The 12,264-nt window shown below is 38.0% G+C and overlaps 1 protein-coding gene across 4 annotated transcripts in view; it reads right to left on the bottom strand.

Annotated features, from left to right (window-relative positions):
• Positions 1 to 12,264, bottom strand: part of KIAA1328 (KIAA1328 ortholog) — a 407,099-nt gene that overhangs the window by 251,662 nt on the left and 143,173 nt on the right. For all 4 annotated transcript variants that reach the window (XM_065932343.1, XM_065932341.1, XM_065932344.1 and 1 more), the window contains one exon: positions 7,620 to 7,747. In XM_065932343.1, the coding sequence (XP_065788415.1) occupies positions 7,620 to 7,747 (128 nt within the window). The remainder of the gene's footprint in view (positions 1 to 7,619; positions 7,748 to 12,264) is intronic.

Here is a 12,264-nt window from a genome sequence, read left to right on the forward strand (position 1 = left end):
AGTTGGACTATAAAGAAAGCTGAGCGCCAAAGAATTGATGCTTTTGAACTGTGGTGTTGGAGAAGACTCTTGAGAGTCCCTTGGACTGCAAGGAGATCCAACCAATCCATCCTAAAGGAGATCAATCCTGGGTGTTCACTGGAAGGACTGATGCTGAAGCTGAAACTCCAATACTTTGTCCACCTCATGGGAAGAGCTGACTCATTTGAGAAGACCCTGATGCTGGGAAGGAGAAGGGGACGGCAGAGGATGAGATGGTTGGATGGCATCACCAACTCACTGGACATGGGTTTGGGTAGACTCCAGCAATTGGTGATGGACAGGGAGGCCTGGCGTGCTGTGGTTCATGGGGTAGCAAAGAGTTGGACACTACTGAGTGACTGAACTGAACTGAATAACATAACACAACATGGGAGTGAAGCCACTTCATCAGGGGTCAAAAGACATGCAAATCAAGTTAAAATTCTATCTACATACTGTACCTTTAGAGTAAAGATTAAAGTTAGAAACAGTGATCTTATACTTTGCTGTTCTTTCACAAATTATTTCTATTAGTATTCCTTTGCATTTCCATATAAATTTTAGGATCATCATCAATTTCTGTGAAAAAGCAATCTGCTGGAGTTTGCAACAAACCTATAAACTAATTTGGGGAAAATTACCATCTTAATAGCATTGAGTCTGCAGTCCATGAACATGGAATAGTATCTTAGATCTCTAATTTCTCTTAGCAATTCTTTATTATTTTCAGTGTTTTGTTGCACTGTTTTTCTTAAATACATACATTTTAGAATTGTTCATTGATAGTAAATAGAAACAGACTCGCATACTAATCTTGTATCATGCAAACCAGCTGAACTCATTTATTTTATCAGTTTGCGTGGTGTGTATGTGTGGATTTCTTAAGATTTTCTACATATAAGATTATGCTGTCAATGAATAAAGACGGTCTTATTCCAGTAATACAGAGAAAATTTCCTCCAACAGAGCTCCCTTCTTCTTCCCTGTGTGCAAGTACACACACATACACACACACACAAAGACTTATATCTTATAAGCTCAACAATACAGTTTTATAATTGTTGTTTTATTCAGGTGACTTTTATGTTGTCTATTTAAGAAAGGAAAGATATATAATTACTTTTAGCAGTATTCGATTTCTCTATGTGAATTTGAGTTACCGTCTATGTCATTTTCTTTCATCTGAACAGACTTCTATTAGTATTTATTGTAAGGCAGGTAAGCCAGCAATAAATTCTCTCTGTCTTTATTTATTTAGGAAAGTCTTATTGTCATTTTCATTGTTGAAGGATAGTTTTACTTGATTGCCAGGTTTTTTTTCCCCTTCAGCTCTTTGAATACACCATCCCACTGCCTCTTTCTTCTACTGTTTCTGATGAGAAGTTAGCTGTTAATCACATCTTTTTTCTATCTACAAATCTTTTATTCCATGAAGAATTCTGTAGTACACTTGAGTCAAACATGTAACAGATATCCAAAGAGTATGACATTTTTGATTTGGCTTCTTTGTCAGTTAGAAGTGTGGTGACACTTCTGGACTGCCAAGAAAATCTGGGCTTATATAACAAATTCAAAGATATCTTAGTATAGACAGAAATAAAATAAATATTGCATATTAAAATACATAAGTAAATCAGATAGAAGGTACTAGAAGAAGAAGAATGGTAAGGAGCTTTATTACTGCATGCCTATATGTGGTAGTTAAACAAAAAATTTTAACCAAAAGAATATATGAAAATAGTCACAGTATAGGAAGTTGTCTCAAGACACTGTGGTCCAAAGCGCTACAAAACTCTTTCAACAAACTGTAGAGACAGCAGTAACAGGAACACAGAAACAGTTAAACATGCACTCAGCAGTGATTTACCTCTATTATGGTTCAGATTCTGTCTAGTCCATTACCCAGACCTAAACAGAGAAACACAGAACAAGTAATCATGGGAAAAACTTCTACAAAAGGCCTTTTACCAGATCAGAAAAACAGAGATTCATTAATACCCATTGCCCATGGCTAAAAAGTAATGGAGATTTTATCCATTTGGTAGAAAAGGGAGAAATCTCAAGATGATTCCAAATCTACCTTTTAATACCCACTTGGCAAAAAAATGAAGAGTTGAGAAAAACAGTAAGGCAATCTTGCATAGGGACATTTTCAAACTTCAGTGGGAAAAGCTGCTCAACATGCAGCCTAGGTTTTAATATAAAGAGTTCTGTGGAAATACTATGACATTCCTGAAATCATACAGCTTATCAAATAAGATTAAAATAGGGGACTTCCCTGGTGGTCCAGTGCCTAAGACTCCATGCTCCTGATGCTAGCAGCTTGGGTTGAAATCGTGGTAAGAGAACTAGATCCCACATGCCACAACTAAAGGTCCCACCTGCTGCAACTAAGACCCGGCACAGTCAAATAAATAAAAATAAATATCTTTATAAAAAGATTAAAATAGAAGTTATAAGCATCATAGTTTAAGGTGACATTAAGTTCAGATTCACAGAAAAAGAAATTAACACTCACCTGTGATAAGAACAGCTATATTCTAAAATGTACACTGATCAAAACTACATGGATCCTCCCATGTCCAAGCACCAAGGTTATATTTGTTAAGTACTGTTTCTTAAGGACCAGGAAATGTAGTAACAGACACACATCAGTGAGGTGTCTCAGTCTAAATAGAGTAAGTGAAACATCTTTCTAGATTCCACAGTGAAGAATTTGTAAGGCTGAATAAATTACAAGATGAATGGAGAATGTAAATTCATCTTTGAGGCAAAGAAAGAAAGAAGACTGGGGAAAAGCAAGGAAAAAATTTACTTTGTAAATGGAGCAACTTCTTTTCAACCAAATGGCAGAAGTAAAAAGAAATCCATAAGCTAGGGCATTCTTCTTAAGAACTGCAGATTTAATAAAACTATACACAAAACCTATAATAAGCAACTTGAGTCACATGGCAACCAACACAAAGAAGAAACTGAAAAAGTCTCTTAAAGTCAAATGAACGTCTCATGAAAAATGAATTGCTGCACCTCCATCACAAAATCTAAACATGAGTTTAAAAAAACCTTACTTTGAGAACAAATAAAATTTTATGTCTACCTAACATTATGGCTACTCACAGAAAAATCAAACAGTGTTTCTCACCATCTCTAGTAGATTTGTGCTCTGGTGTTCAAAAAACTGGATTTCAGATTAAGACCCAAAAGAGGGTTAGTTGTAGAAACAAGGGCATTTAAAGGAAATTTTCTATACATATATATTTTTTAGCTATCTCAAGTTGTTCTTGTCTTTCTCTCAAGAAAATACAGAGTCAGGTTGTTTGGGTTCACATCTTGATTTCCCAGGGCTTCCCAGGTGGTTCAGCGTTAAAGATTCTGCCTGCCAAGCAGGAAACATGAGTTCAATCCCTGGGTTGGGAAGATTCCCTGGAGAAGGAAATGGCAACCCTCTCCAGTATTCTTGCCTGGGAGATCCCAGACAGTGGAGCCTGGAGGGCTATAGTCCATGGTGTTGCGAAGAGTCAGACAAAATTTAGTAACTAAACAGCAGCTGCTTGATTTCCCAACTTGCTACCTAAATGACTTGGACAAATCTCCTGCTCTGCCTCAGGCTCCTCCTCTGTAAAATAACTTCACTGGGCTACTGAGGGACTAAATGTTTTAATGTATGTTAGGAGCTAAAACTGCAAGGAGAGCCAACCAGTCCATCCTAAAGGAGATCAGTCCTGGGTGTTCATTGGAAGGACTGATGCTGAAGCTGAAACTCCAATACTTTGGCCACCTCATGCGGAGAGTTGACTCATTGGAAAAGACCATGATGCTGGGAGGGTTTGGGGGCAGGAGGAGAAGGGGACAACAGAGGATAAGATGGCTGGATGGCATCACCGACTCGATGGACAAGAGTCTGAGTAAACTCCGGGAGTTGGTGATGAACAGGGAGGCCTGGCATGCTGCTATTCATGGGGTCACAAAGAGTCGGACATGACTGAGCGACTGAACTGAACTGATGACCCCGTTGCCATTTACTTTGTTATTTTGCATTCGAGTTAAACACCCGTTTTGTGTTTCCTGTCCAGAGAAGATCCTTTAGCATCCACCAAACCAGCTTTACAGCAAATGCCACGACTGAGCAACTCAACTGAACTGAACTGAAAGAGCTAAAAACAGTACCAGTACATAGCATGTACCATATTAAATTTTGTTACATAAAATTAAGTATTTATTAAGCTAAAATATATTAGTCTCTGTGTGTACAAAAACCAACAGGACACTTGTTTTCAAAAAAGGTTGGTGAAAGAGATGGATGAATGAGCAGTGATTACAAAAGAATAAGAATGGATCTATGATAGAGATGAGCAGTCTATTTGTGAGCACATAAAGAGGACATCTAACGTCAGCACATCCTCACTCAGAGTGCTCACAATGAATGATGCCCTTACAGACAGCAAGTAGACTTGTCCACCAAATTCACCCAGGTTCCAAGACGTTGAGTGAGAAAGTGCTTACCTTGGTTTAGCTAAAAGAAGCCTGTCACAAAGAACAATCAGGTAATATAGGTGACAACTGCCACATGGAGTTCAAAAGGAAACTTATTTTCCCCTCCAGGTTCAAACAGTAGAGCCTACAAGTGGTATGACCACCGGGCACTTCCTGAAAACACGGTTTTAAAATTTTCTCATGATAAAGTTAAAATGAAAATTCAAAAGTATCTCCTTTTGAGAATATACTTTCTCTATACCCTTGACCAACAATTTATAATATTTGTGGTTTTTTTTTTTTTTTTTTTTTTTCAGTTTTGTTCCTCAAGTTTAAGGTTAAGTAAGAAAGGCAGTGTTAACTATGACTGGCTGCTAGGGAAACATCCAAGAATCACTAGTTTAAACATAAAACACTATTCCTTGAGGAAGTTTTACTCCCTCCCGCCTCATTTTCAGTTCACTTCAGGTCAGTCGCTCAGTCATGTCAGCTCTTTGTGACCCCCATGGACTGCAGCATGCCAGGCTTCTCTGTCCATCACCAACTCCTGGAGCTTGCTCAAACTCATGTCCATTAAGTCCAGGATGCTATCCAACCATCTCATCCTCTATCGTCCCCTTCTCCTCCTGCCTTCAATCTTGCCCAGCATCAGGGTCTTTTCCAATGAGTCAGTTCTTCCCATCAGGTGGCCAAAATATTGGAGTTTCACTTTCAGCATCAGTCCTTCAATGAATATTCAGGACTGATTTCCTTTGGGATTGACGGGTTTGATCTCCTTGCAGTCCAAGGGACTCTCAAGGGTCTTCTCCAGTACAATTCAAAAGCATCAGTTCTTCAGTGCTCAGCTTTCTTTATGGTCTAACTCTCACATCCATACACGACTACTGGAAAAACCACAGCTTTGACTAGACGGACCTTTGTCGGCAAAGTAATGTCTCTGCTTTTTAACATGCTGTCAAGGTTTGTCATAGCTTTTCTTCCAAGGAGCAAGTGTCTTTTAATTTCAAGGCTGCAGTCACCATCTGCAGTGATTTTGGAGCCCAAGAAAATAAAGTCTGTCACTGTTTCCATTGTTCCCTTATCTATTTGCCTTGAGGTGATGGGACCAGATGCCATGATCTTAGTTTTTTGAAAGTTGAGTTTTAAGCCAGCTTTTTCACTCTCCTCTTTCCAGAAGTAGACAGAATAAGGGCTGGGTCTCCTTAATCTAGATGTCTTTAGAGTCTTCTAATGACTATTTCTTGACTCTCAGTCTCTATATTTGTGTCTATGTGTTATTCACTTAGTCGTGTCCGACTCTTTGTGACCCCATGGACTGTATCCCACCAGGCTCCTCTGTCCATGAGATTCTCCAGGCAAGAATACTGGAGTGGGTTGCCATTTCCTCCTTCAGTCTGTATCCTTAACTACTGGCAATTGGAAAGTCCCTCTGCCTTTCCTCCAATACCCTGGTCAATGTTTCTGTGCCCTGTAACACCTATGTCATGGACAGGGAGGGAGTGGAAATGCAAAAGCAGAGCTCAGAAGTCTGAACTTCATGCTATAGTTTTCTCTAGCCCACTCATGAGAGCAATAGACAAGGGCCACCTTAAAATACACCTGCCCTTTTGTAAAGTGGCAAAACAAATCCAGACAAACATTAGCTGCTACCTTCTCTGCCTCATTTTATAGCCTAAGTTTTCAGGAAACAGAACCAAAGAAAATTTTTCAAAAGTTAGAATACAAATAAACTGCTCATACTTTGGTTTTTTCTTATAAATATTGTAGACTTCAAAAAAGGGGGGGGGTATATTAAAAGTCTAAGATATACCACATTCCAGCAAAGTTATTATTCTTTCTTTTTACTTGCTTCCTAGGTGTCACTAGTGGTAACGAACCTGCCTGCCGAAGCAGGGGAAGCATGAGAGGCAGGTTCCATCCCTGGGTCGGGAAGATCTCCAGAAGGAAATGGAAACCCACTCCAGTATTCCTGCCTAGAGAATCCCATGGACAGAGGAGCCTGGTGGGCTACAGTCCACAGGGGTCGCAAAAAGTCGGACACAACTGAAGTGACTCAGCACGCAGGCAGGCATGTCGAAACCTGAGGTTCAAAACTGGAGTTTTCTTGACCAAAACTGTTAACCCACCTGAGACAGGTGTCTTTAGATTGAATAAAACTTATAAGGGTTACAGAAAACCACTCAGGACTTGTTACAAGGGAAAGGCTAATCCTTGCAATCAATATAGAACCTGAATCTGTACAATTTAACAGAAAAGAAAAGATAGGATGATCCTTCTGAAAGTTGTCCACCCACGCATAAATGGAAAATGAACCTGGATAATGAAGAATTAGTAATAAAGTAGCTGTGGTCAACCTACTGAACCATAACCAGGATGGAATCTACACTGACAATGGGTACATTATCGTCTTAATACTAAAATGAGTGACTTTGACCCTACCATACACAGAGCTTTTTTCCTACAGTGTTTTAATACAAAAGGTATCCTCATCCATTTGAAGATTTAAATTCATTTGGATGTGAAAAAGACATCCGGTGTCACTTGCTAGAGAGAAAGAAGTAGATCGTTAGAGCTTGCTTCACATCACAGCTGGCAGGGATCTGAACTTTCATTTAACTAGGTAATATATACTATTTGATAATAGGTATACAAATGTTAATACACACTCATATATACTTATGTGATTAATAAGTATATACAAATACTAAATCACATTAACTATTCCAGTTTCTCTAATTAAATCTTTTACAAGTCACCAAGACACTTTTATTATGCTAAAACTCTGAACATGAATTAGAAGAGGTTTATGGGTAAAAAAAGAGCCCACCTGATTGTCACTAAGTAACAGAACACTGGGTTTTCTGTATCACTCCTGCTGTGCTTCCATACAACCAGGAGCTTCCCTTCTGATGCAGAGCCTGGTCAAGAAATCATTCCTAACCTCTGGGCCCCAGAACAGGAGAGGAAAAGGAAACAGGGAAGTAGATTAAACCAACTCAATCACACACTGTAATCGCACATCTAAAGACAGTGTATACAGTGAGACAATTAAAGTAAAAGGCCAAATGACTCTTCTGACATCTGGTTGATCCATTAAAGAACAAGGTAGGAAGTAAGACACTTACCTGTTGTTCCTGCATTTTAGCAGCACCAAGTTCTGAGACAGACATAGTGAGCTTCTCCTGCTGTTCTGACAGATACTTCTGATAGAGACTTAGAAGTTCTTGGCATTCTTTATATTGTAACTGAAGAGGTGAGATTGCAAATTAAGGGAAAAAACTAATAAACGGATTTAAACTGCATCCAGCAGGGTAGTATTTCAGATTTCAACAAACAACATAGAAGCAGAAATGCAACCATATTTGGTCAGAGTGCAGGTAAGTGTAGTCCTCAGATGAACACAGCACATGTATCCCCCTCAAAATCATGAAACAATATTGTTTCAGAGAGTAACAATGTTCATCCTATTTAAATATTTCTTTCTCAAATCTTTAAATTTGAATAAATATAAATAAGAACAAATGCAAACATATGCAAAAAAAAGTTGGACCCCCACCTCACACTATAAATAAAACTAACTGAAAATGGATCACTGACCTAAATGTAATAACTAAAACTATAAGCTTCATAAATGCAAATTCTTTGTGACTGTGGTTTAGGCAATGTCACCTAAAAGCACAGCAACAAAGAATAAATAAATAAATTGGAGTTAAAATTTAAAACTCTGTGCTTCAAAGGACTCTATTAGGAAATTGAAGAGACAACATCTAGAATGATAGAAAATATTTGCAAATCATCATGGGGTCTCAAAGAGTCAGACACAACTGAGCGACTGAACTGAACTGAACAAATGGTAAAGGTCTGGTATCCATAAATATGAAGATGTTATGTGTATGTGCGTGCTAAGTTGCTTCAGTCATATCCGAGTCTTTGTGACCCCATGAACTCTAGCCTGCCAGGCTCCTCTGTCCATGGGATTCTCCAAGCCTAGAATACTGGAGTGGGTTGCCATGCCCTCGTCCAGGGGATCTTCCCGACGCAGGGATGGAACCTGCATCTCTTGCATCTCCCGCATTGCCAGGCAGTTCCTCACCACTGCTGCCACCTGGGAAGCCCATGAGGGTGTTACGTGACTCAACAATAAAAACTATCACCTGATTAAAAACGGCAAAGGACTGTGACATTTCCCAAAAGAAAACATACAATGTCTAAGCAGTGTAAGGAAGGATGCTTTACATTATTAGCCACTAACCACTAGGAAATGGAAATCAAAACCATACTGAGATACCACTTTGCATTTACTAGGATGGCTATCATCAAAAAGACTGACAATAACAAGTGCTGGCAGGAATATGATGAAACCAGAACCCTCCTACATAGCTGAGAGGAATGTACAAAGCTGCTGCACTGGAATAATTTAGCAATGTCTCAAAAAATTAGACACGGTGTTTCTGTAAGACCCAGCAATTCCACTCCAATTCTCCAAGAAAACTGAAAATATAGGTTCACATCAAAAACTTGTACATGAATATTCAAAGTGGCATTACTCATAACAGTGAAAAAGTGAAAACAACTCAAATGTCTAATCAAGTGATACATGGATAAACAAAATGTGGTACACCTATAAAATGAAATATTTTTCAATCATAAAAGAAACAAAGTATTACTACATGCTACTGTATGAATGAACCCTGAATACATTATATGCTAAAGAAGTAAGGCACAAAAGGCTACATATTCTATGTATGCTACTGTTGCTGTTTAAAATATACCTTCCAATGAGCCAGGGAAAAGAAAACTTAATTCCAAGTATGTGTGTGTATTTGTGTGTGCTAAGTCACTCAGTCATGTGGAAGTGACCCCATGGACTGAAGCCCGCCCAACTCTTCTGTCTATAGAATTTTCCAGGCAAGAATACTGGAGTGGGTTGCCATTTTCTGCTCCAGGGGATCTTCAAGATCCAGGGATCAAACACATGTCTCTTGCGTCCCCTGCATTGGCAGGAAGATTCTTTACCAATTTTAAGTATACCAGATCACAAATAAGAGCTATATTTATCCATGTTTATTTCCTGCCCCCTTCTCTAATTTTCTGAAATACTCATTATATGTGTGAAAGGGCAGGGAGATAAATGTCCATAATAGGCAATTCCATATAGGCAGAAAGTATATTAGTGGTTACAAAAGATGAAGAAGGAAAATAGGAAGCAACTGCTGATGGGTATAAGTTTTGTGGGGGAGGTAATGAACATGATTTGGAATTAGATAACTGTCTTTGCACACCTTTGGGAATATACTCAAACCGCTGAACTGTATATTGCAAACAGGTGATTTTTATTTCATGTGAATTATAACTCAATAAAGCTGTTAACAAAAAATTCAGAGTAGAAGTGATGAAACTGTTTGGTCAAAGCAATCACTGCCTAATTTACATAGAAAGTTCTAACTATATTAAACATAATATTATAATTAGATTTGGCTCTCTTTGGTTTTGTATGTCAGTTAAGTCAATACTTCATTAATAAAAGCAACATCAGAAAATTGTTTTCCCATATACGTGTTTTACAGTCTAGCATGTAGAACACGGCAACCTAACCTGGGGTTACTCTCTCCCACAGCTTCTCAAACTTGCAAAATACTCAAGAAGAAGATACTCAGACTCATAGATCAGGTATCTGGGAGACAGGTAATTCTATTCAAGGGTGAGTTCTCTGTTCCCTACTTCTCATTGTGGTAATTTCTTCCCCAGGCCCATTTTTCTTTCAGATCATTTCTGAGTCTCCCTTCAACACCTAATTATGAATGCTATTGATATAAAATTACTGTCCAATGAGATTAGTCTGTATAAATACCTTTACAACAGGCCATCATGATTAAGGGTGGGAATAGTATTTCTTAAATGTCAAAAATGGTGACTGGCTTCAGTATTTTTCTTAACATTTTCATAACCTAATCATTGCTCCTGGGCAGATTCCTATTCTAATAATTTCTGCCAATCCTGACTGCATAAATAACCAATTGCTTCATTATTCTCATTATTAACCTTTAACAAAAAAGGAGCCAGAAATGACTTGTAGGATAGGAGCTGATTCATAATGAAAGGCTGGTTACTAAGCTAAAGAATATATTAAATAGAAGAGAATGTTTAACACTCAGCATCTTAAAAAACAACAACACAATGAACAGTGGTCTAAATAAGCTAATATCCTTTCAAAGTCAATCTACATCAAACCAGGTTGGTTTTACATTCCCACTCTTTTTCTCAGCAATCTCAAAAAGACAGGAATGATTTGTGGTGGTCCCAAGAGTCTTTGCCAGCTATATGATGTATATAAAAAGATTTTTTTTATTCTAGCTGTTACCATAGGCAATAATGTTTATAGTAGATGAACATATTAGCCTGGACACAGAATATGAATTTTATTCCTGAAAAAGTTAGCACAATTATACAGCCTAAGAGTTAAATGTCAGCATTTGAAGGCAAATTATAGGCAAATTCATTTAAATACATGCTATGTGGCAGAATATAAAACAGGCAGTCCTAACTTTATCAATTTTTTATATCTGTATTGATTTACCAGATTTTGAAATGCCCTCCCCTTTCCTGTAAAGTCCAAAATATATGTACATGCAAAACAGTAATTCTCCTTCCTCCTTAGCACAATGGGACTACAATCCTCCATCTGTAGAGAGAGATTTATGTGAGGAAAATGTGGGTAAAATGCATTCTTAACTGATGGTGGGGGGAGGGGAGATACCGAGAAAGAAGACATATTTAACTCAGTCCTGGCCAACAGACAGGGCAGAATGCAACAGATGAATGAAATTCAACCTAAGGGAAGGTGTGCACCAACCATGATGTGAACCCAGCACTGTAGATCTGCTCAACTGTGATTTAAGAACTGAGAAAAACAGCAGTCCTCACGATCTCATCAAAGAAATAAAGCCTCCCAACAGAAAAATAAATTAATATTAAGCACTATCATATCAAAACCTAAACATCAAATTAATTTGCTGAAATAGCTGCTGGAAATGGTGATTTTGCAAAGCTTAAAGCCTTTAACCCCCAAAACACATTATATAGAAAAATACTAAAACTAGAGATTGAGGCAAATGAATAGAGAAATAAAAGATAAAAAAATTCTGCGAGAGAAAAGGGTGGAAGGAGAAGGACAAGAAGACAGCATATGCTACTAGCATGTTGCCTAAGCAACTGTCTTAAACTGGAAGAATTCTTCTGGTGGAGCGGAGACCACTTCCATTACCCCATCCCACCCTTGCCTCAGATGTCTAGGACACCTGAATCTGGTGGTTTACTATGTAATTCCTGATCTAATACAAAATGAAATGAAGAAAGGTCTCCAGGAGAGGACAAGACAGAAAAAAAAAAAAAAAAAATATATATATATATATATATATATATTTAAACAACTCCTTTTTAGGGAACCAAGACTCCTTAGAAAAAAGGCTGATTTCAATGGCTGGGACAGGGAAAGTACAAAGTAATCTTTAAACCCTTATTCTAATGCACGAAAGTGTTTAAAACAAATAGATGAGGGCATATCAAGAGAAACAGCAGCAGATCTAAAGGGGACTCTCAGTTCCTCTCAGCTGGGGCTTTTTGGCCAAATCTGGGATAAACTGAGCATCAGAAAGAATGACTTATTAGTAGCAAATTAAGTAAACAAAAATCCACCAGTCTACTGTGATACTTCACAAAAGAAGAAAAGAATGAAAGGGGAATTAAAGTCCTTTACAGAAAAATGCTAAT

The sequence above is a fragment of the Muntiacus reevesi genome, chromosome 4, assembly GCF_963930625.1.
Source record: "Muntiacus reevesi chromosome 4, mMunRee1.1, whole genome shotgun sequence".
Classification (NCBI taxonomy): domain Eukaryota; kingdom Metazoa; phylum Chordata; class Mammalia; order Artiodactyla; family Cervidae; genus Muntiacus; species Muntiacus reevesi.